This window comes from Odocoileus virginianus, chromosome 3 (assembly GCF_023699985.2).
Source record: "Odocoileus virginianus isolate 20LAN1187 ecotype Illinois chromosome 3, Ovbor_1.2, whole genome shotgun sequence".
NCBI lineage: Eukaryota > Metazoa > Chordata > Mammalia > Artiodactyla > Cervidae > Odocoileus > Odocoileus virginianus.
In genome coordinates, this window is record NC_069676.1 from 31,357,006 (window position 1) to 31,381,229 (window position 24,224).

Sequence of the window (24,224 nt, forward strand, 5' to 3'; positions counted from 1 at the left end):
AATAGACTTTATGCATAAAGAAACAAGGAAAGAATTATGTCAAACTCTCCTTCAAAAACAATGTTAGCAATAGAAGAGTGGAGTGAAATATTTCAAGGGCTGAAAGAAAAAAATTACCAACCCAGAATTCTGTAGCAGTGAAATTATGCTTCAAAAGTGAAAGAGATTAAGAGAATTTAAAAAACATGTTAGAGATTGGGAAAAAATATTTTGCAAAACACTTACATGATTAAGAACTTGTTTCCAAAATCTGCAGGGAACTCTCACAACTCAACAATAAGAAAACAAAGAGTCCAATTTAAAAATGAGCAAAAGATATGAACAGATACATCACCAAAAAAGACAAACAAATGGCAAAGAAGCACAGGAAAAAATGTACATCGTGTGTCATTAGGGAACTGAAAATTAAAACAATGAAATACCATACATACCTATTAGAAGAACTAAAATGCAAAAGACTAACAATAATAAATGCTGGCCAAGATGTGGAGCAACAAGATCTCTCACAGACAGTCAGTGGCAATGAAGCATGATACAGTCATTTTGGAAGACGCTTGAAAATTTCTTACTAAGCGAGACTTACCATACAATCCAGCAATTATCCTCCTTAATATTTAACAAAATGAGTTGAAAACTTCACCCACACAAAAACCTGCACATGAATGTTCACAGAAGCTTTACTCATAATTGTCAAAAATTGGAAATAATCAAAATATTCCTTGACAGGTGAATGAATAAACAAACTGAGGCACCTCCATACCATGTAATATTATTTAGTGATAAAAAGAAACTAGCTTCAATCATCTCAGACATTGGGGAGAAAGAGGAGAGGGATGAAGAGATGGAACACAGGGGATTTTCCAGGAAGTGAAACCATTCTATATGATCTGTGATGGTGGGTGCATAACATTACACATTTGTGAAAACCCATGTGATTGGACAACCTAAAGAATGAGCCCTAAAAAAAAAAAAAAAAAAAAAAAGAATGAGCCCTAAACTATGAACTGTAGGTAACATTGCGTTGGCCAAGAAGTTCACTCTGGTTTCTCCATCAGATGGTATAGAAAAACCGAAACAATTACTTTTTGGCCAACCCAGTAAGAAGGGATAAGTACTGGTTCATCAGTTGTTAACAAACGTAGCACACTGAAGTAGGATGTTAAAAATACAGGTAACTGTGTGGGAGAAGGAGTACATGAGCACTCTTTACTATCTGATCAATTCTTCTACAAATCCTTTTAAAAAACAATCTGTTAATTTTTACATTAATTTTTAAAAATAATTATTACAGAACAGTAAGAATGCTTTTACCTCATTCTGTTAAAAAAATACGTATGTCTACCTACACAAAGAAAAAGTTTACCTCAGTGTGTTAGAATTATGGGTCATTTTTTTTACTTTTCCTGTTTGTGCTTTCCTAAATTGTACATAATGAATGTAAATTACACATCATGCTTTTTTAAACTGTAAGGAAATTTTTTAGTTACTCAAAAAATTAAACACTTTGGCAAAGTTCACTCCACACAGATATGTGGAGAGCAGCACTGAAAAATTTAAACTTACCTTCAGGCAAAATGTTTTGGGTCATCCGTGATCCAGCAGTAGGGGCAATAGTGTTACAGTGAATGTTGTTTTTCTTGCCTTCCACTGCAAGACAATTTGAAAGGCCCAGAAGACCCAGTTTTGCAGCACAATAATTTGCTTGGCCAAAGTTGCCATATATCCCTGAAGCTGATGAAGTCATGATGATTCTAAAAAGAAAAATCAATCTCTCAATCTTTTCTGTTTTAATAATGTTGCGGCTCTAAGCACTTTTTTTTCTTTTTCATTACTATTATACCTGTCAAAAGAAACTCTGTATACCAGCATTAGGTTCTTAAAGTCATAATTCATATACCTAAATTAATAACAAAAGTAATCTCTCAAAATTCAACTATAAGATTTTATTGTTTTAAAAAGAATCCCTGGAGGGGAAAAAAAAAAAGATCCCTGGTTAGGAACAAATGAATTCAAGTGTAAAAATATATATTCATTATCTACTGAAAACAACAATAAGTATTTACAAACAAAAAATAAACTGCCAATTGACAAGTCAAAATCTTAGTAAGAAATATTAGATCCTGAAATCCTAATTCTTTAGTCCTCATCACTTTGCTCCTTTCCCTGTCTGGATAATATTAAACGCCTCATATTAAAACAATACCATCTGAAAATCTTACCTAATCTTACTTACTCTACGTAGTAGAACAAGTAAAGTAAATCATATCATCTACTTTCAGAAACTGCTAATATCAGGATACACCAGAACTCTCCAATAAGAAAATACATCACAAGCAATTTACTTCTAGTAGATGTATGTGAACCCTAAGTTAATAAGAACAGCCTTAAAAAAAAAATAAGAATAGCCTTTACATTAGAGTACATGCAGCCACTTACTAGGTCTGCCACATCTGAGTCACACAGATGCAACTGTAAGGGTCCTACTATTCCTGGTCAATAAAGACTAACTCATGTCTGAGCAGAGCCAGCTGGTAGAAAACAACATTCATCTCTCCCCAGGTGGTCACTGGACACACAAAATGATATTTTAGTTAGAGAATAAAGCAGAGCTGAATCCTCAATGCTTGTACTGCTAAAATATCTGAGAATGGCAGGAAAATCATTAATAATGAAAAGTAGGAGGTAAAAAGAAATACAAAGTTGTCCAGCTCGGCTGATCCATGACTGATGCCAATTTAATGGGGAAGCTTGTGCCAAAACTATATTTAAAAAGCCTGTGCATATCTGGAGGTGTATTTTTCCATATCAAAGCAATTCTTCTCCTCTATACACAAGAACACACATACAACATCTCTAATCTCCCTTGACACCCACATACAACTCTACCTTCCAAAGTTCTGTTTCTTCATGTGATCCCATGCTGCCCGGGTCACCAGGAATGAGCCCCGCAAATGAACTCTCTGGATTATATCTAAAACAAGAAATCTTTATCATGAATGTTGTAAAAAATTAGATAGACTTATATCAGAATCAACATTAGCAATGATTTACTTATACAAAGATGTTCTTTTTTATACCTAGCATTCCAACTACTGTTACATTATACTCGGAGTAATCATTTTTGCTTTAGTTCCAATTATATATCCAATCAATAATTCATATCTATTTTGCCTATAAATTATGATTATTGCAACTTTATAACAAATACAATGCCATCTAAATATGATGCTTGTACACACATCTAAATACAATGTCATCTTTAATATATGCCTATTTTATATAAAAATTCATTAATACAAATACCCAAGAAATCTACATGTGTAATTGGGACTCAACACAAACATCAATTAGAGCATAATCAAAAATCATTCACATTATCATCAAGAAATGTTTATAAAATGTTCATAATATCCCTTAATCCCTATTTTTACCAGGGTTTACTAAATGAGTTAAGAGTTGGGGAGAGGAGTAGAAGAAATGGAGGAAATAGGGGGAGGCAAAGTGGGAAAAAGAGAAACAGATGCCTGCTTTTAGAAATGGCAATCTAATGAACAGAAAACTTGGAGGATGATTCAGAGAGACAACTCTAGATTTAATTTTATCCTGATGAAGCCACTGCAGCCCCATCAGAGCTCAAAGCAAAGCACCAAGGTAAGTCTCCTTTGCCAACAAAGCTTATCTTTCTCAGCTTCTCTTTTACTCAGTTATTACAAGGGAAGAGAAAACTAAAAGCCTGTCTTTGCTTAATTCTATGTCACAGAGATGGCTTGCTTCTTCCAAAAGGACTTTTGATAATCTTTCCCAGAAACACACTCTATAAACAACAACATAATTCATCTCAGTTACTACGTCTGCCACTGTCTCTGATTGTTTTAGTTCTGGTAGCTAATGAAGTAAGGGCAAAAAAGAGCAAATATGGAAAAACATTTTCATAACAGTGACTGTTCACTATCTAAACTCAATTTTTCCAACATGACATTCCTAACAAAAAATTTTCCTACTTATTAGAAGTTTCAAAATTATATCTAGACTTTTCTCACACAGTTCTCAGATTTCCATCCTTTTTAGTGCCTTAGACACTCTTCCACAGCCTCTCATGCTGTTGAAATAACAATTATACAGCCAGACAAACACATAAAAAGCTGTTAAAAATACTGCAAGAAAATGCTGACAATCTCTCAGAAACAAACAAAAAAAAAGATGAAAAGCACAAAAACCTTTTAGATAACTTTCACCAACAGATTTTAATTTTTTTTAAATTTTTCGAAGGTTTAAAAAAAGGTTACTCCCAAAATGTTCATCATTTTCAGTCATAAAGCTTATTCATCACTTACATTAGTAGAAAGAAGAATAGGTAGAAGCAAGATTTTCCTTAAGTGTGTAAGTACATCAAGTATCAGACAGCTAAATAGATAAGTATGTTCCATAGAGAATATTAAAACATCTTACCCCAGTCTCCATCACTTATTCTACTAAATGAACGGTCCCTCAGAATCCTAAAAATTGACATTATATTTGTTGAGATGAGAAACATGAGAGATACAAAAAAAAAAAAAAAAAACTTTGCAAATACATTACTTTATTGGAAATGAAAAAAGAAATACTCACCCAGCATTGTTGATCACAATATCTACAATATAAAAACATCCAAGTCACATATATAAAAGCAACCACATTAATTTGCATTTGCTTAAAACTCATATTTCTTTCAAAAGTGTTTTTCTCCCCATGGAATAGTAGATATAATAAGCAACAAGTGCTAGCAAAACAAAATTTTATACCTATAGCAAAAAAAACCTGATTCACAAAAGCATAAGAATCACATTATATTAGTGCTTTCTTTCAAACCTGCATATCTAAAAATTTTTTACATTTTTCCATCTCTACCTTCTGCCAAAATTCTATGAACTTATTTACAGAATTAGCAGTCACATAACTTAAGTTCTTAGAACTCAGCAGTAGCCGTAAGCCATCCCTCAGGCAACTTCAAAATTCACAGGGAAAGTTAAAAGTTTAAAAAAATTTTCCTTGCCAATGAAAAGTCAAAAGCCCAGAAAGGAAACCATTAGAATCAGAAACTGACAGTCTATATGAATACACAATTGCCTCCTCACTATAAAAAGAACGGGATTGTTTTTAAGGTTCAACCACCATCTTGTGGCTATCTTCATTTTATGACTTCAAACCTTTAGGGCTTCCATCCCTGTGTCAGACAATATGTGAACATGTCTCTCACAAACTCAACCAAATATAGCTAGAAAAAATACACATGGTAGACCAGAAAAAAGGGAGTGTGAACACATTAAAACTATAAAAATCAACATTTTTCTGACTAGAAACATGTTGGGCTTTTCCTCCAGTAATGCAGTAACCTGTTACAATGTATGGGATTAAATTAGGACGATTAAAAAATATATCGAAATACTTCTCAAAAATGAACTTTTATATAATTCATCTTAATCTGCAAGATACGGAATCACTTTAACCTGGATAATTATAATTATCCAAAATATTCCACTGAGTCCTCTATTGCCAAAATACTGATTTTTTATTTTTCTAAATATAAAATTTAGGATTTAACTTTATAAAAGTATATGAATTTTATAATTTATAAATTTGGAACACAGGAGACGTCTGTTCAACAGGAGAGCCCCTCTCCATGGTGCCGCGGCCCGAGATGCGCGAGCAGGGAGTGGAGACCCACAGGGACGCGCAGGGTCACGCTGGGCCGGCAGCCTGGAGGGGAACCCGGGTACCAGCTCAGGAAGCAGCTCGGCGCCCAAGGGCACATCCGGGGCCCCGCACGCCCCCTAGCGCCGGGTCCACGGGTGGGCGGGGCAACGGGGGCGGAGCTGCGGAGCCGGGGAAGAGTCCCCGGTGCCCGTGGCCCGCCTTCCCCCGACGTCTGTCCCACCCGGGCGCCTGTCTGAGCACTTGCAATGCAGGAAGCACTCACTGCAACTGAGAAGTCCACATGCCACAAGGAAGACCCCATGAGCCACATCTAACATCCAATGCAGCCAAAAATAATAAATATACACATATTATTTTATATAATTATTAATTATAATTATTTAATAACTATTAATAAATAGTGTTAGTTGACCAGTCGTGTCTGACCCTTTGTGACCCCATGGACTGTAGCCCACCAGGCTCCTCTGTCCATGGAATTCTCCAGGCAAGAGTACTGTACTGGTTGCCATTCCCTTCTCCAGGGCATCTTTCTGACTCAGGGATTAAACCCAATCTGCATTGCAGGCAGATGCTTTACCATCTGAATCACCAGGGAAGCCCATAGTTATAATTACTTAGTAACTATTAAATAAGCATTATAATAATTTAATCATACCTCTGCTATACATGCCTGGAAAATCCCATGGATGGAGGAGCCTGGTAGGCTATAGTCCATGGGGTCACAAAGAGTTGGACACAACTGAGCGACTTCTCTTTCATTCTTTCGTTCTTTCTTTCTGATATACATATATAATCATACCCCCAATATGTATATTGGGGGTATGATTAAATTATATAATATCTTTAATAGTTATTAAATAATTATAACTATATAATCATGTAAATTATCATATATTATATATGTCTTTTTATATATTGGGGATATGATTAAATTACTATAAAAAGGAAACTTAGAGAAATGCTTTTAAGTTTTTCTAAAGACCCTTAAAATACAAAAAACAACCAACCAATTCAACACATACATGCATACAAACTGTCACCTCAAGCCCTTTGTGGAATAAGATTAGGGTTTGTTAAAAAAATTAAATTTTAAAATAAATCTAAAAATTTGATTACCAAGAGTTTTTAGCAAACAAATTAAAATAAGAAATAATTCATTAGAAAGGTAGAAGCTGCTCTGTAAGTACCATAAATGCAAAGAAACATTACCTATTCTTCCAAAAGCATCCAGTGCTGTCTTCACAATCTTCTCTCCTTCTTCCACTGAATCTGAAGGAAACGGAAATTAGGGCAAAACTTCAGTAATAATCCTCACAAATGACTTCTAAATTCTGTGGATCAGAGTACATGACAGATACAATTCATTCAACAGAATTCATTTCCAGGAAAAATACATTTACATTGTAGGCACCTAACAAACTAAAATATAGATGATCTATGTTACAAAAGAAATTTAGTCCCTAAGACAATTCTTTAACCTACAAAAAAAAAAAAAAAAAAAAAAAGGAGCTGGGTAAATAACAAGCATTTGACAAATAATATCAAAGATAGCACTGTCTAATAGAATTTTGTCTTATGAAAATGAAAATGTCCCTATTTCTGTACTGTCTAATTCAGTAGCCATGAACCACATGTGGCTACTGGGCACTTGAAATGTGGCTAGGATGACAAATTGATTATTATTTCATTTCTATTGAATTTTAAGTTGTCACATAGGACTTCTCCTTAAGGGTGCAAATGAGAATTTGAGAGGGAGGGAAAGAGGAGTGTATTTAATTTGAAAAAACATGGTCAAGTCTATATAACTACATTTGGAAAACAAACCTATTGTTTTTATAATGTTGTTGCTTAGAGGCTAAGTTGTGTCTCACTCTTGAGACCCCATGGACTGCAGCCTACTAGGCTCCTCTGTCCATGAGATTTCCCAGCCAAGAAAACTGGAGTAGGTTGCCATTTCCTCCTCCATGGGATCTTCCCGACCCAGGTATCAATCCCATGTCTCATGCATTGCAGGTGGATTCTTTAACACTGAGCCACCAAGGAAGTCCATTTTTATAATATACTAACCATAAAAAGCAAAGCTCAATGAAATATTATGGCCTTGTTATTTCCTGCTAATCAGCCTAGGAGAAGGGCTGATATCACCACAGCTGTGTGTCAAATGGTCAGCTGTCAACTCAACATCTCTCTTTCTACTTTCTCTGCAGTCACAGGAGGAGCCAGGGCCCTTCTCTGAGGCCCATACAGTCCTGAGTTAGGTCTTCCAAAAAGAGATACTCACTTAAAAGGCAGAAAAGTAGGAGACTGCAGGGGCAGGCAGTCTCATGAGCAGGCTGCAGCCATGACCTGGCAGCACATGCAGGCAGGCTCTTGAGAACCACCTGCCACAGGCTGGGATGGCCTCCTACAGTCTCACTGACATGCGCCAGCCCAGACCTTCCAATGCTAAGTCTCTATCTCTGTATAAACCCCCTCACTCTGGGAAAACCAAGAGGGGCTTCTGTTTTCCTGACTGAATCCTGACTAATGTACTTTGCATATCAAAACTGAGGGGCAGAGAGGAGAGTCTGAAATTTTCATCTTTAAAAATTAGGTTCTAAAACCCAAGAATTTTTTTCTAAAGATGAAAACACTTTTCTAGACTCTCAAAGAAGAAATAAGATACTAAAATATCTGTCTCATTATTCCTTTGAGTACGCAAAACAAATCATATCCTATCTTCTTCCCTCTAAAATTTCAAAATAAAGTCACAGGCAATTTAATTTTCTCCCTGGCCCACAAAAGCAATCTCATTTGCAGAAAAGTCACTAGCTTTTTAAAAGTAAATCTATTCAAGAAGATACCTTACAAATACTATTAGAATCAGGCGGTCCTAAGATGGCAGAGGAATAGGACAGGGAGACCACTTTCTCCCCCACAAATTCATCAAAAAAAATAATTTGAACGCTGAGCAAATTCCACAAAACAACTTCTGAACGCTGGCAGAGGACATCAGGTACCCAGAAAGGCAGCCCACTGTCTTCAAAAGGAGGTAGGACAAAATATAAAAGAGAAAAAAAGAGACAAAAGAGTAGGGACATAGAACCGTCCCAGGGAGGGAGTCGTGAAAGAGGAGAAGTTTCCAAACACCAGGAAACCCTCTCATTGGCGGGTCTGTGGGGAGTTCTGGAATCTCAGAGGGCAACATAATCAGGAGGTAAAATAAATAAACAAATAAAACCCACAGATTACGTGCCTAACTGCAACTCCCAGCAGAGAAGTAGCCCAGAGGCTCGCATCCGCCACCAGCAAGCGGGTACTGAACAGGGGGCACAGGCTGCATTGCTTAGGGTCAGGACCGGGCCTGAATGCCCTGAGGACAGTCTGAGGGGAGCTAACGTGAGAAAGCAACCCAAACTGTGGGATAGCCAGAGAGAGAGGCAAAAACAGAGAGAGAACTTTTCCGCGAAAAGCTCTAACCTAAGGCACTGCCAGCCCGCTCACAGAACAAAGGACGGAGAGAATACCAGAGGAGGGCTAGCCTGCTGCAGACAGGCCCATTCCCCGCCAGAGGCAGAGAGGCAGGTGACAGCCAGAGCCTTAAAAGGGCAATCTTGGCCCCAGAGACGGCATCCGCTACCAAACTGCGAGCAGGCTCCCAGTTGTTAACCAAGTCTTCCTGGGCTCCTGGACAGCTGACATCCATCAGGAGGGTCACAGCCGAGATCGGCTCCCCAGAGGAGACACACGGCACACCTGCTGAGATTCCTGCTGCGCACCTGGGACACCGAGCGGCTGGAACGGGACGTGATAAGATGCACCGCACACCCGGGGAGAGTGCACTTCCCAAGCACCTGGTCGCCTGCGCTGCTCGGACCTGTGAGGGCACAAAACGCAGGCCCAACCGAGTCTGCGCCTTCGTGGAGCACCCGAGAACCTGAACCTGAGCGGCTTAGACCTGGGAAGGGCCCGCTATAGACAGTTCCTGGCAGAGCAACCTGGAGCCTGAGCAGTGTGTAGACCAGGAAGGCACACACGCCCTGAGCGGGGGCAAACCCAGTGTGGCCGAGACGCTGCGAGCACTCCCCACACACGCCAGTGATGTTTGTTTACACTGTCCCTCCCTCCCCGCAGCACAACTGAACAAGTGAGCCTATAAGTGATCACCATCGCCCCCCTGTGTCAGGGAAGAAATTAGACACTGAAGAGACTTGCAAACAGAGGAAGCCAAAATAAACAGAGGTAACCGCTTTGGAAGCGACAGGTGCAATAGATTAACACCCTGTAGTTAGCACTGACTACATTAGAAGGGGCCTATAGACCTTGAGAAGTGTAAGCTGGAACAAGGAACTATCTGAAACTGAACTGACCCCACACTGCCTGCAACAGCTCCAGGGAAATTTCTAGATATATTTTACTATTATCATTTTTTAAATTAAAATGACTTTTTATCTTTAACTCCTTTATTACTCATTTAATTTTCATTTTTATAACCTATTACCCTGCAAAAAAAAAAAAAACTATTTTTAAAGCAAATTTTATATATTTTTTTTATAATTTTTGTGATTTTGGTTTTTTTTTAATATTGTATTTTTGAGAGTCTAACCTCTACTCTAGATTTTTAATCTTTGCTTTCTGGTATTTTTATCAAGTTTGTACCTTTAACAGTCCAATTTTCAGTACCCATTTTTACTTAGGACTGTGATTACTGGCTGGATTGCCCTCTCCCTTTGACTCTCCTTTTTCTCCCCCAGGTCACCTCTGTCTCCTCCTTCCCCTTTCTCTTCTCTACCCAACTCTGTGAACCTCTTTGGGTATTCTGGGCTGTGAAGAACACAGGGAAATGATTACTGGCTAGATCTGTCTCTCTCCTTTTGACTCCCCCTATTCTCTTCCTGGTCACCTCTATCTCCTTCCTCCATCTTCTCTTCTCAATGTAACTCCATGAACCTCTCTGGGTGTTCCAGGCTGTGAAGAGCACATAGGGATTTGATTACTGGCTAGATTGCTCTTTCCCCTTTTGATTCCCCCTCTTCTCCTCCTGGTCACCTCTATCTCCCTCCTCCCTCTTCTCTTCTCCATGTAACTTTCTGAACCTCTCTGGGTGTCCCTCACTGTGGAGAATCTTTTCTCCATTAACCTAGATGTTTTATCATCAGTGCTGTATGGATGGAGAAGTCTTGAGGCTACTGTAAGAATAAGACTGAAAACAAGAGGCAGGAGGCTTAAATCTAAAACCTGAGAACACCAGAAAACTCCTGACTCCGGGGAACATTAATCAATAAGAGTTCAGCAAAAAGCCTCCATACCTATACTGAAACCAAGCCCCACCCAAAAGCCAACAAGTTCCAGAGCAAGACATACCACGCTAATTCTCTAGCAACACAGGGACATAGCCCTGAGCTTTAATAGACAGGCTGCAAAAAGTCACACCAAACCCATAGATACCTCAAAACTCACTACTGGACACTTCACTGCACTCAGAGAGAAAAGATCCAGCTCCACCCACCAGAACACCAATGCAAGCTTCCCTAACCAGGAAACACCAATGCAAGCTTCCCTAACCAGGAAACCTTTACAAGCCACTCATCCAACCCCACCCACATGGGGGAACCTCCACAATAAAGAGGAACCACAAACTTCCAGCATACAGAAAGGCCACCCCAAATACAGCAATCTAAACAAGATGAAAAGGCAGAGAACTACTCAGCAGGTAAAGGAACATGATAGATGCCTGCTAAACCAAACAAAAGAGGAGGAGATAAGGAGTCTACCTAAAAAAGAATTCAGAATAATGATAGTAAAAATGATCCAAAATCTTGAAAACAAAATGGAGTTACAGATAAATAGCCTGGAGACAAGGATTGAGAAGATGCAAGAAATGTTTAACAAGGACCTAGAAGTAATAAAAAAAAAACAGTCAATCAATAATGTATAATGCAATAACAGATCAAAAACACTCTGGAGGGAACCAACAGTAGAATAACTGAGGCAGAAGTAGGATAAGTGAGGTGGAAGATAGAATGGTGGAAATAAATGAAGCAGAGAGGAAAAAAGAAAAAATAATTAAAAGAAATGAGGACAACCTCAGAGACCTCTGGGACAATGTCAAACGCCCCAACATTCGAATCACAGGAGTCCCAGAAGAAGAAGACAAAAAGAAAAGGCCATGAGAAAATACTTGAGATAATAGTTGAAAATTTTCCTAAAATGCAGAAGGAAATAGCCACCCAAATCCAAGAAACTCAGAGAGTCCCAAACGGGATAAGCCCAAGGCAAAAAACCACAAGATAATTTCTTAATCAAATTAACAAAGATCAAACACAAGGAACAAATATTAAAAGCAGCAAGGGAAAAAAAAAAACACCACACAAGGGGATTCCCATAAGAATTACAGCTGATCTTTCAATAGAAACTCTTCAGGCCAGAAGGGAATGGCAGGACATGCTTAAAGTGATAAAAGAGAAAAACCTACAACTCAGATTACTGTACCCAGCAAGGATCTCATTCAGATATGAAGGAGAATTCCAAAGCTTTAGAGACAAGCAAAAGCTGAGAAAAATCAGCACCACCAAACCAGCTCTTCAACAAATGCTAAAGGATCTTCTCTAGACAGGAAACACAGAAAAGGTTTATAAACTCAAACCCAAAACAAAAAAGTAAATGGCAATAGGATCATACTTATCAATAATTACTTTAAATGTAAATGGGTTGAATGCCCCAACCAAAAGACAAAGACTGGCTGAATAGATACAAAAACAAGACCCCTATATTTGCTGTCTACATGAGACCCACCTCAAAACAAGGGACACATACAGACTGAAAGTGAAGGGCTGGAAAAAAGATATTTCATGCAAATGGAGACCAAAAGCAGGAGTAGCAATACTCACATCAGATAAAATAGACTTTGAAATAAAGGCTGTGAAAAGAGGCAAAGAAGGACACTACATAATGATTGAAGGATCAATCCAAGAAGAAGATAGCACCCAACACAGGAGTACCACAATATGTAAGGCAAATGCTAACATGTACAAAAGGGGAAACTAACAGTAACACAATAATAGTGGAAGACTTTAATACCCCACTCACACCTATGGATAGATCAACTAAACAGAAAATTAGCAAGGAAACACAAACTTTAAATGAAACAATGGACCAGTTAGACCTAATTGATATCTATAGGACATTTCACCCCAAAACAATGAATTTCACCTTTTTCTCAAGTGCACACGAAACCTTCTCCAGGATAGATCACATCCTGGGCTGTAAGTCTAGCCTTGGTAAATTCAAGAAAATTGAAATCATTCCAAGCATCTTTTCTGATCACCATGCAGTTAAAATCAGATGTCAACTACAGGGAAAAAAAACTATTAAAAATACCAACATATGGAGGTTAAACAACATGCTTCTGAATAACCAACAAATCACAGAAGAAATAAAAATATGCATAGAAACGAATGAAAATGAAAACAACAACCCAAAACCTATGGGACTCAGTAAAAGCAGTGCTAAGGGGAAGGTTCATAGCAATACAAGCTTACCTCAAGAAACAAGAGAAAAATCAAACAAATAACCTAACTCTACACCTAAAGCAACTAGAAAAGGAAAAAATGAAGAACCCCAGGGTTATTAGAAGGAAAGAAATCTTGAAAATTAGGGCAGAAGTAAATGCAAAAGAAACAAAGGAGACCATAGCAAAAATCAACAAAGCTAAAAGCTGGTTATTTGAGAAGATAAAAAAAATAGACAAACCATTAGCCAGGCTCACCAAGAAAAAAAGGGAGAAGAATCAAATCAGCAAAACTAGAAGTGAAAATGGAGAAATCACAACAGACAACACAGAAATACAAAGGATCATAGGAGACTACTATCAGCAACTATATGCCAATAAAATGACAACTTGGAAAATGGACAAATTCTTAGAAAAGTATAACTTTCCAAACTGAACCAGGAAGACATAGAAAATCTTAACAGACCCATCACAAGCACAAAAATAGAAACTGTAATCAGAAATCTTCCAGCAAACAAAAGCCCAGGACCAGACGGCTTCACAGCTGAATTCCACCAAAAGTTTAGAGAAGAGCTAACACCTATCCTACTCAAACTTTTCCACAAAATTTCAGAGGAAGGTAAACTTCCAAACTCATTCTATGAGGCCACCATCACCCTAATACCAAAACCAGAGATGCCACAAAAAAAGAAAACTACAGGCCAATATCACTGATGAACACAGATGCAAAAATCCTTAACAAAATTCTAGCAAACAGAATCCAACAACATATTAAAAAGATCATACATCATGACCAAGTGGGCTTTATCCCAGGATTCTTTAATATCCACAAATCAATCAATGTGATATAATACACACTAACAAACTGAAAGATAAAAACCATATGACTATCTCAACAGATGCAGAGAAAGCCTTTGACAAAATTCAAATATCAAAATCCATTTATGATAAAGCAAGAATAGAAGGAACATACCTCAACATAATAAAAGCCATATATGATAAACCCACAGCAAACATTATCCTCAATGGTAAAAAATTGAAAGCATTTCCCCTAAAGTAAGGAACAAGACAAGGCTGCCCACTCTCACCACTACTATTCAACATAGTTTTGGAAGTTTTAGCCACAGTAATCAGAGAAGAAAAAAAATAAAAGGAATCCAGATTGGAAAAGAAGTACAGCTATTGCTGTTTGCAGATGACATGATCCTCTACATAGAAAACCCTAAAGACTCCACCAGAAAATTACTAGAGCTAGTCAAGGAATATAGTAAAGTTGCAGGATATAAAATTAATACACAGAAATCCCTTGCATTCCTATACATTAACAATGAGAAAACAGAAAGAGAAATTAAGGAAACAATTCCATTCACCATTGCAACAAAAAGAATAAAATACTTAGGAATAAATCTACCTAAAGAAACAAAAGACCTATATATAGAAAACTATAAAACACTGAGGAAAGAAATAAAAAATGACACAATAGATGGAGAAATATACCATGTTCCTGAATCGGAAGAATCAATATTGTGAAAATGAGTATACTACCCAAAGCAATCTATAGATTCAATGCAATCCCTATCAAGCTACCAATGGTATTTTTCAGAGAACTAGAACAAATAATTTCACAATTTGTATGGAAATACAAAAAACCTCAAATAGCCAAAGCAATCTTGAGAAAGAAGAATGGAACTGAAAGAATCAACCTGCCTGACTTCAGACTATACTACAAAGCTACAGTCATCAAGACAGTATGGTATTGGCACAAAGACAGAAATATAGATCAATGGAACAAAATAGAAAGTCCAGATATAAATCCATGCACCTATGGACACCTTATCTTTGACAAAGGAGGCAAGAATACACAATGGAGAAAAGTCAATCTCGTTAACAAGTGGTTCTGGGAAAACTGGTCAACCACTTGTAAAAAAATGAAACTAGAACACTTTCTAACACCATACACAAAAATAAACTCAAAATGAATTAAAGGTCTAAATGTAAGACCAGAAACTATAAAACTCCTAGAGGAGAACATAGGCAAGACACTCTCCGACATAAATCACTGCAGGATCCTCTAAGAACCACCTCCCAGAGTAATGGAAATAAAAGCAAAACTAAACAAATGGGACATAATTAAACTTAAAAGCTTTTGTACAACAAAGGAAACTATAAGCAAGGTGAAGACAGCCTTCAGAATGGGAGAAAATAATAGCAAACGAAGCAATTGACAATTAATCTCAAAAATATACAAGCAGCTCCTGCAGCTCAATTCCAGAAAAATAAACGACCCAATCAAAAAATGGGCCAAAGAACTAAACAGATATCTCTCCAAAGAAGACATACAGATGGCTAACAAACACATGAAAAGATGCTCAACATGACTCATTATCAGAGAAATTCAAATCAAAATCACAATGAGGTACCATCTCATGTCAGTCAAAATGGCTGCTATCAAAAAGTCTACATGCTGGAGAGGGTGTGGAGAAAAGGGAACCCTCTTACACTGTTGGTGGGAATACAAACTGGTACAGCCACTATGGAGAACAGTGTGGAGAATCCTTACAAAACTGGAAATAGAACTGCCATATGACCCAGCAATCCCACTGCTGGGCATACACACTGAGGAAACCAGAACTGAAAGAGACACGTGTACCCCAGTGTTCATCACAACACTGTTTATAATAGCCAGGACATGGAAGCAACCTAGATGTCCATCAGCAGACGAATGGATAAGAAATCTGTGGTACATATACACAATGGAATATTACTCAGCCATTAAAGAGAATGCATTTGAATCCATTCCAGTGAGGTGGATGAAACTGGAGCCTATTATACAGAGTGAAGTAAGTCAGAAAGAAAAACACCAATACAGTATACTAACACATATATATGGAATTTAGAAAGATGGTAACAATGACCCTATATGCGAGACGGCAAGAGAGACAGATGTATAGAAAAGTCTTTTGGACTCTGGGAGAAGGCGAGGGTGAGAGGATTTGAGAGAATAGCATTGAAACATGTATATTATCATATGTGAAACAGATCACCAGTCCAGGTTCAATGCATGAGACAGGGTGCTCAGGGCTGGTGCATCAGGATGACCCTAAGGGATGGGATGGGGAGGGAGGTGGAAGGGGGGGTTCAGGATGGGGAATACATGTACACCTGTGGTTGATTCAATGTATGGCAATGGTTGTCATATGTTTGGCATATGTCATATGTATGACAACCATTCGTGGTTATCAATGTATGGCAAAAACCACTACAATACTGTAAAGTAATTAGCCTCCAATTAAAATAAATAAATTAATTTAAAAACAAAACAAATGCTATTAGAATCAATGTATCAAAGATAAAGGCTGTATTGGCTGTTTTTCATTATTTTTGCTTTATTCTTAATGCCTACTTTTGACTTTTACATTTTTACAAAGATAAGAAAGTTACATATAGCAATGATTTCCTATGCAGAATGAAATATGAAAGCTGGGTACAGAAATGGGGCATTTCACTTCTTACACTATATTACTTTAAGAAATATAAAGAAAAAATTTTTTAAGAATTTAATGTAATTCTGTAGAAGTATAAGAGATCTTTTAGCTTTTAAGAACAAGAGTAAGGACTTCCCTAGGGGTCCAGTGGCTAAGACTCCGAGCTCCCAATGCAGGAGACCCAGGTTCAATCCCTGGTCAGGAAACAAGGTCCCACAAGTTGCAACTAAGACCCAGTGCAGTCACAAGAGCATATTCATATCCACATTTACAGTAAGGTACTGGTTATATCACATGCTCATTACTAAAAACACTAAATAAACAACTGAATAAAATTTAGACCTATGAAATAATCTACATCAAAAAAAAATCTCACATATAAAACCTGTTGCTAAACATCTTTGGCAGCCTTAGATAAAATCTAATTTCACAATTACACTGGAATGCTGAGATATTTGCTCAGTGGTTTATTAACATGAGAAATAGCATTAGTTGAGGAAAAATAAAAGAAACAGTATAATTTTCTCAAATACTGTACCATAGTTAGCCACTGCTTTTCCACCTTTCCTCCTTATTTCTTCAACAACCTTATCAGCAGCTAAGGAGCTTTTGCCAACTCCTGTGGAGTCCCCTCCTAGGTCATTCACTGCAATGCAAAAATAAACAAAAAAGAATTCAGTTCTAGACCTCAAAAGTACAAGGTGAAATGAAATTACATTATTAGCATATGTTTTCAGTCATCTTCCTAATTCCCTCCTACTGTATTTCTATACTACTGAAGACACCATGATACATGTACTTTCAAAACACGTCTCTTTGTTTTTAAATATAGATATGAAGCAGTGAAAATATTTAAACACAGGTTCATGCCATGAAATTTTCAACTGTGCAATGCTTCCTTTTTAGAAAGCAAAAGATTGATTCAACCCATTTTTAGGAAAAAAAAAAAAGGAAAAGAAAAAAAATCACTTTTAAGAGTAAACACAAAGGAAAACAGTATGGACATCCTTCACAAAAAATTAAAAATAAAACTGTCATATGATCTGGCAATCCCACTTCCATGTATTTATTCAAAAGAACTGAAACCAAGAACTAAAGAGATAACAGAACTCCAGTGTTCAATGCAGCACTATTCACGATAGCCAAGATGTGCAAACAATCTACATATTAATTGACAGACAAAATGGATAAAGAAAAAGTGGCCAATGCGCTATTATTTAGGCTTTAAAAAAAAGAAGGAAATTTTGCAATATGTAACAACATGGATAAACCCTGAAGATAATAAGGTAACCCAGTCACAGAAGGCCAAATACTACATGATTGTATCTAAAATGGTCAAATTCATAGAATCAGAGAGTAGAATAGTGGTTGCAGAGATTAGCAGGAGGAGAAAATGGGAAGTTGCTAATCGGTGGGCATAAAATTTCAATAATGCAAGATGAAAATGTTCTAGAGATCTTATCTGCTGTACAACATAATGCCTGTAGTTAATAATACTCTATTGTACATTTAAAAATTTGTTAAAAGGGTAGATCTCATATTAAGAGTTTTTATCACAACTGAAAAAAGAAAAGAAAGGTTAAATAACATAATGTGACATCTTCTCCATGTCAAGAAAGCCATTTACAGCAACGGTGATAAAGAACAAGCATATTAAATTCACAGTGGTGAATTTTTGTAAAACATAATATGTCATGGTCTACCAAAAAAGAAATAAAACTATTTATTGAAAAAGGTCAAAAACTACACACACGACTAACATGTGTTCAGTCACTAATTTATACTAAAATATATGTAATTTATGTTTCCCTAGTGGCTCAGATGGTAAAGAATCTGCCTGCAATGCAGGAGAACAGTTTCAATCCCAGGGTTGGAAAGATCTCCTGGAGAAGAGAATGGCTACCCACTCCAGTATTCTTGCCTGGAGAATTCCATGGACAGAGGAGCCTAGCCAGCTACAGTCCATGGAGTCACGAAGAGTTGGACACAATTAAGTGACTTTCATTACATTTTTACATCTTCCTATGTATATAGATACAAACATTAACTGAACATTTACTATTTGCAAGGAAATCTACAGATGTATAAGAATGGTGCCTATCCTCAAAGAGTTTATAATATACTGAAAGTTAAGTATGTGGTAATGTCTGGATGTGAGAATTGGACTGTGAGGAAAGCTGAGCACCGAAACATTGATGCTTTTGAACTTTGGTGTTGGAGAAGACTCTTGAGAGTCCCTTGGACTGCAAGGAGATCCAACCAGTCCATCCTAAAGGAGATCAGTCCTGGTTGTTCATTGGAAGGACTGATGCTGAAGCTGAAACTCCAATACTTTGGCTACCTCATGTGAAGAGTTGACTCATTAGAAAAGACCCTGATGCTGGGAGGGACTGAGGGCAGGAGAAGGGGATGACAGAGGATGAGATAGCTGGATGGCATCACTGATTCGATGGGCATGAGTTTGAGTGAACTCCAGGAGTTGGTGATGGACAGTGAGGCCTGGCGTGCTGCGATTCATGGAGTCAGAAATAGTCAGACATGGCTAAGCGACTGAACTGAACTATACTAATGCATTAATTGTATCATAAAGTATATAAAGGCAACACAACTAAATAATATGATAACAAAGGTAATTTACACAATCATTCAAGGTTGAATTTACAAAATAACAGGCAAAAACAAATGAAAAGATAAATAATGTGTCAGTCACTCAGTCATGTCCGACTCTTTGCGACTCCATGGACTGTAGCCTACCAGGCTCCTCTGTCCATGGAATTCTCCAGCCAAGAATACTGGAGTGGGTTGCCATTCCCTTCTCCAGCGGGTCTTCCTGACCCAGGGATAAAACCTGGGTCTCCCTCACTGCAGGCAGATTCTCTACCATCTGAGCCACAATAGATCGATGCCAAACATCTTGGTAAAAACAGAATTTAAGGCAAATACTGAGGACAAAGAATTAACTTGCATTGCAAAGTGATCATTTCTGTTGGGTTACTGCATAAACTGTGAGGAATATAATAATTTAAAAATTACTAATTAAAAAAGGCATAGAGATATATGCTAAAATTTAAACCCTCTTAATATGATCAAATTGATGATTATCATACCTGAAAAAAAATGCACAAGATCTTTTTTTATTTTGAAGTATAACTCTCTTATGGGGGAATGGGGGTGAGGGTTGCAACTGGGATAGAGTAGTAAAAGGAGATAAAGGGATGACTCAGAGAAAAACTAGTCAAATGTATTTTTGTGCTTAAAGGAAATTAGTTTTTCAAAATGTGGACTGAGGTATATTTTTTCTAACAATATAGTCTTATCAGTCTTATTGCAAATAAAAAAAGCTACAAAGACAAAAAATAATGGGGGAAAGGCTGACATTATCCCTCAGAGACTTTTTTTTTAATGTTAAGATTCTCAAGACTAAACTCCTATTAACTATTCATTATTTGAGTACAGTTACTTAAATAACAGGAAATAAACAATAAAAAAAAAATCAAGATTTTGAAACACATAACTGACAGTCTTCTAAGACTCTTTTTACCCAAGCAAGGGAAAGTTCAAAAGCAAATTGACAAAGACAATACTGAAGTAAAGAAAGAAATGTTCAATTGTGAAATGAAACACTACCGCAGGTGCAAACTATTCCAAGTGCAATCAAAGGTAAACATTGAAGCCTGAATAAATAATTACTGAGATCAATGATAAATGCAGTGAAACAGTATCAAAACAGTATCAAAACAGTATCAAGACAAGTATTCACCTCAGAGAGGACAAATTTAACACTGACCTTACTCAGTTACCCTTCCAGAGCTAATTCACAGGGGTTACAATCTTAACTAGAAAAGCACTGATTATACACTGACGGGCTTAGCCAGCAGCAACATTAAAAGATTGTTTGTAAACAAAGAGCAATGTATTTATACTATGTGACCCTGTCATCACTTTATATATATATGACTAATATTCCATTTATAACAATATTTTAAAATATCCCTACCGCCTACTGTTAAAGACACATCTGGAGGAGAAGGGGACGACAGAGGATGAGATGGTTGGATGACATCATTGACTCAATTAGACATGAGTTTGAGTAAACTCCAGGAGTTGGCAATGGATAGGGAGGCCTGGCATGCTAAAGTCCATGGGGTTGCAAAGAGTCAGACATGACTGAGCAACTGAACTGAACTGACTGAATATTCCAATTATAACAATATTTTAAAATATCCCTACCACCTACTGTTAAAGACACAACTTTGTACATTACTGCATTTGAGCTCCATACAGTTTTCTAGGAGTTTGGCAGGAACACTTGTTCCTATTTTTACAGAAGAGGAAAGAGTTTAGGAAAAGTTAGGTAACTTATTCCAGGCTCCAAGGCTGTATGAAATAGCAAAATTCAGACAAGAACCTGGACCCACCACAATATCACTCTGCTCCTCTAATGCTGTGAACAAGTTTCTTTTATTCTAATTATTTCCACTTTAAAAAAAAAAGTCATGTTTGCTTGGAGAGAATACAGAAGAAACAACCTCTCTCAAACAAACAGCTTCAAAATACAGTATTTTTACTACCTATTGGTAAGATTATGATAGTTAAGGGATAGAGTCTTTTCAGCTTAAACCATCAAAATATCCCCAAAAGTGATATATTTGTAAATCCTCCATATAAAATCCAGCTTATAGCTCTGAAGAGCTTCTTTTTTTTTAAGATGTAAAATCTTTTGCCTATTTCCATAATTTTAAATAAATTAATGACTTGGATAGTCTATTAAAGACTATGTAAGTTTTTTTAATTAAAAATGCACTCTGAGTTTTTATTAAACACCTACTTACTATACACTAACCACTAGAGTAGGGACATAAGGATCCAGAGAATTATAAACACACTTGGAGCCTATAAAAGTATCCTATAAATAGGAAAACGGATACCTAAACACAAAGCCTGAAAACAGAACCAGTTTGTGAGAACGGCTGTTTCCCCATATCCTCCCAACACAAGACATTATCATTCTTTTCAGTATAACAGTTAAATGATTATAAATTGTAGCCCGTTATTTTAGCACTAGTAAGGTTATATTATTTTCACAGGCTTGTCACTTATATTTCTGTTGACTGTTTTGTCTGCTTAAATAACATTTCATTTGGGGTGCCTTTTTTTCATACAGATGTGTACATGTTGCAAGCATGCATGCTTGTCACTTCAGTCATGTCCGACTCTACGGAACCCTGGGGACTGTAGCCCACACGGCTCCTCTGTCCATGGGAGTCTCCAGGCAAGAATACTGGAGTGGGTTGTCATGCCCTCCTGCAGGGGATCTTCCCAACCCAGGGATCTAACCCTGGTCTCCTGTGTCTTCTGCATAGCAGGTGGATTCTGAGCCACCAGGGAAGCCCCATGTACATGTCACTTATTTCTATAGATTTTAATTTTTTATCATATACAAATTATAAATTCTTTTATTGAAATGTTGAAAGAGAAACAGCAGAGCATTAATATTATTTGATAGTATTACATACATTGTTTTTTAACATTTTGTTACATAAACCAGATTGAGAAATCTGGATGTGTCTTTAGCAATCCTATTTGTGTACAGGGCTTGGCTCTCAGAAATTGGTTTTCCTGTTCTCTCATGCTGTTCTTCAGCCCTGATTACTGGCCCCAAAGACTAGAGCAAGAAACATGTTTTGGGTCTCCTGATATCAGGGCTGCTAAACCAACTGAGGCAACATATATCACTTTTAGTGTGTTGGGGAAAAAAAAAAAGTGAATCAAACTGATTATCATCTTCCTCAAACTGTCCCACCCTCTCAGCAGCACTTTGCTGGCTAAGTCATTTCCCAGGTATTCTCTCTTTACTCCCATTTCTGAACAGAACATGCCACCAAGCTATCAAGGCGTGACATCCATTTCATTATGATTCTTCAAATACTCACCCTGTTCATACTCTGTATCCAGCACTGGGCTTGGTGCTTTGAGCTTGGGAGGTAGACAGTTTGTGTGCTGAGGAGTTTCCAGTTCTTCTGAGGAACCAATTATTGCCACTTCTTTCCTGTTCTATCATTTCATGCCCAGACTACTCTAAGTGCCCCCCTAGTGGCCTTTTCCCTCCCATCTTAATCATTCCAGGCTGCTAGCAGCCAGTGGCTGGGTAATGGCCCTACAACAGCCTTAAACTAAGTCATTCCCCCACTGAAAACCTGCAGTAGAACCCTACTATTCACTGCCTAACTTCCAAGATCCCTTAAAGTCAGACCTCACTTTACTGTTTCACCTTAGTATAATTAGTTTCTCCTCTCTGGGAAATTGCTTATATAGCAATTTCTAAGTTCCCACTTAATTATCAGGAGTAATAATGTTACAATGCTCTGTATCTGAAGAGTGCTCTATAACTGTGCTTACACATATTCCTGTTCACATATTTATTCAATCCAAGGATTTGACACTAGCTAAGTCATATCTATGACCAAAGACATATCTATAAACTACTTTTATTTCCAAAGTAAAATGGTGCTTCCAAATCTACAAAATTGAAATAACTTTTATATGCATTGATTTTGCACGTGACATGCTTTACAATGAGCAATCTGAGAAGTGTATAAAAAGATGACAAAGGCAATATTATACTACAAGTGTACTTATTTTTTGGAGAGGTTATTTACTTTTTTTTAATGCTTTTAAGAAATTCAAACACTACAGATTCAAAAAGCCCTTTCTAACCCGTGTCTTATCCCAGAGGTAACTGCTATTAACCATTTTTGAGATGTCCTTCCAGGCATTTCTGTTTCCTATGTTGATGCCTTTTCTCCCATTCTGAAAAGTTTCTGATAGCAAACAATAGCGTTAAGAATCATTTCATTGATATAGTGGGCCCAGTGGGGATTTCCTCCTGTATTCTGTTTATGTCTTGACTGCTACCAAAAAGTATTTAAAGTGCCTTAAATATAAAAGGCATGTGCAAGAACTATTAAAAAATGGAAAAATTAAGAAAATGTCACATCAGAGAAACAGAAGCCTACTCAAAGCATAGGCTAATGGTTGTTACCCTAGTTGAAGACAGTGTCAGGTTTACCCTTAAGCTTCCTGACAGTCAAAGAAAAAGTGCAAAACACAGAGCTGCCGTTATATTTTCATTGCTTGGCAGAAAGATACCATCACCCTAGTTCATCAGGAGTCTTTTCCAGAATGGCCATAAATGTATCTAAATATTTGAAGGCCTCCAAAATGTGGTAACAGTTTAGAAAGCAGTATATTAAGTGAGGCCCCCTTAATTTAAGGGACTTAATCTGTCTCAACAACAAGAAGGCATCAAGGGTCTCTTTAAAGGAAGAAGTTGAAAATGAGCAGCTGAATCCTCCTGGGACTCCATCTCCTGTCTATCTGCACTCACCACCTAGGTAATCTGATCCAGTCTCCTGGCTTTAAATCCCACCTGGGAACTGAAAATAGATTTATATAGCTTCAATGTTCCCCCAACTATAGAGTCCTATGTCCCACTGCCTACTTACTATCCTCATCTGAAAGTCTACAGGAATGTCCCCTCTCTGGGAATCTGGCCC

At 37.3% G+C, this 24,224-nt stretch overlaps 1 protein-coding gene across 2 annotated transcripts in view; it reads right to left on the minus strand.

Annotated features, from left to right (window-relative positions):
- The window catches only part of HSD17B4 (hydroxysteroid 17-beta dehydrogenase 4), a 100,076-nt gene that overhangs the window by 60,287 nt on the left and 15,565 nt on the right, over positions 1-24,224 (minus strand). For both annotated transcript variants that reach the window (XM_070465128.1, XM_070465129.1), the window contains exons 3-8: positions 17,207-17,314; positions 6,904-6,963; positions 4,609-4,630; positions 4,450-4,496; positions 2,887-2,971; positions 1,564-1,751 (exon numbers count right to left, since the gene is read on the minus strand). In XM_070465128.1, coding sequence (XP_070321229.1) covers positions 1,564-1,751; positions 2,887-2,971; positions 4,450-4,496; positions 4,609-4,630; positions 6,904-6,963; positions 17,207-17,314 — 510 coding nt within the window. The remainder of the gene's footprint in view (positions 1-1,563; positions 1,752-2,886; positions 2,972-4,449; positions 4,497-4,608; positions 4,631-6,903; positions 6,964-17,206; positions 17,315-24,224) is intronic.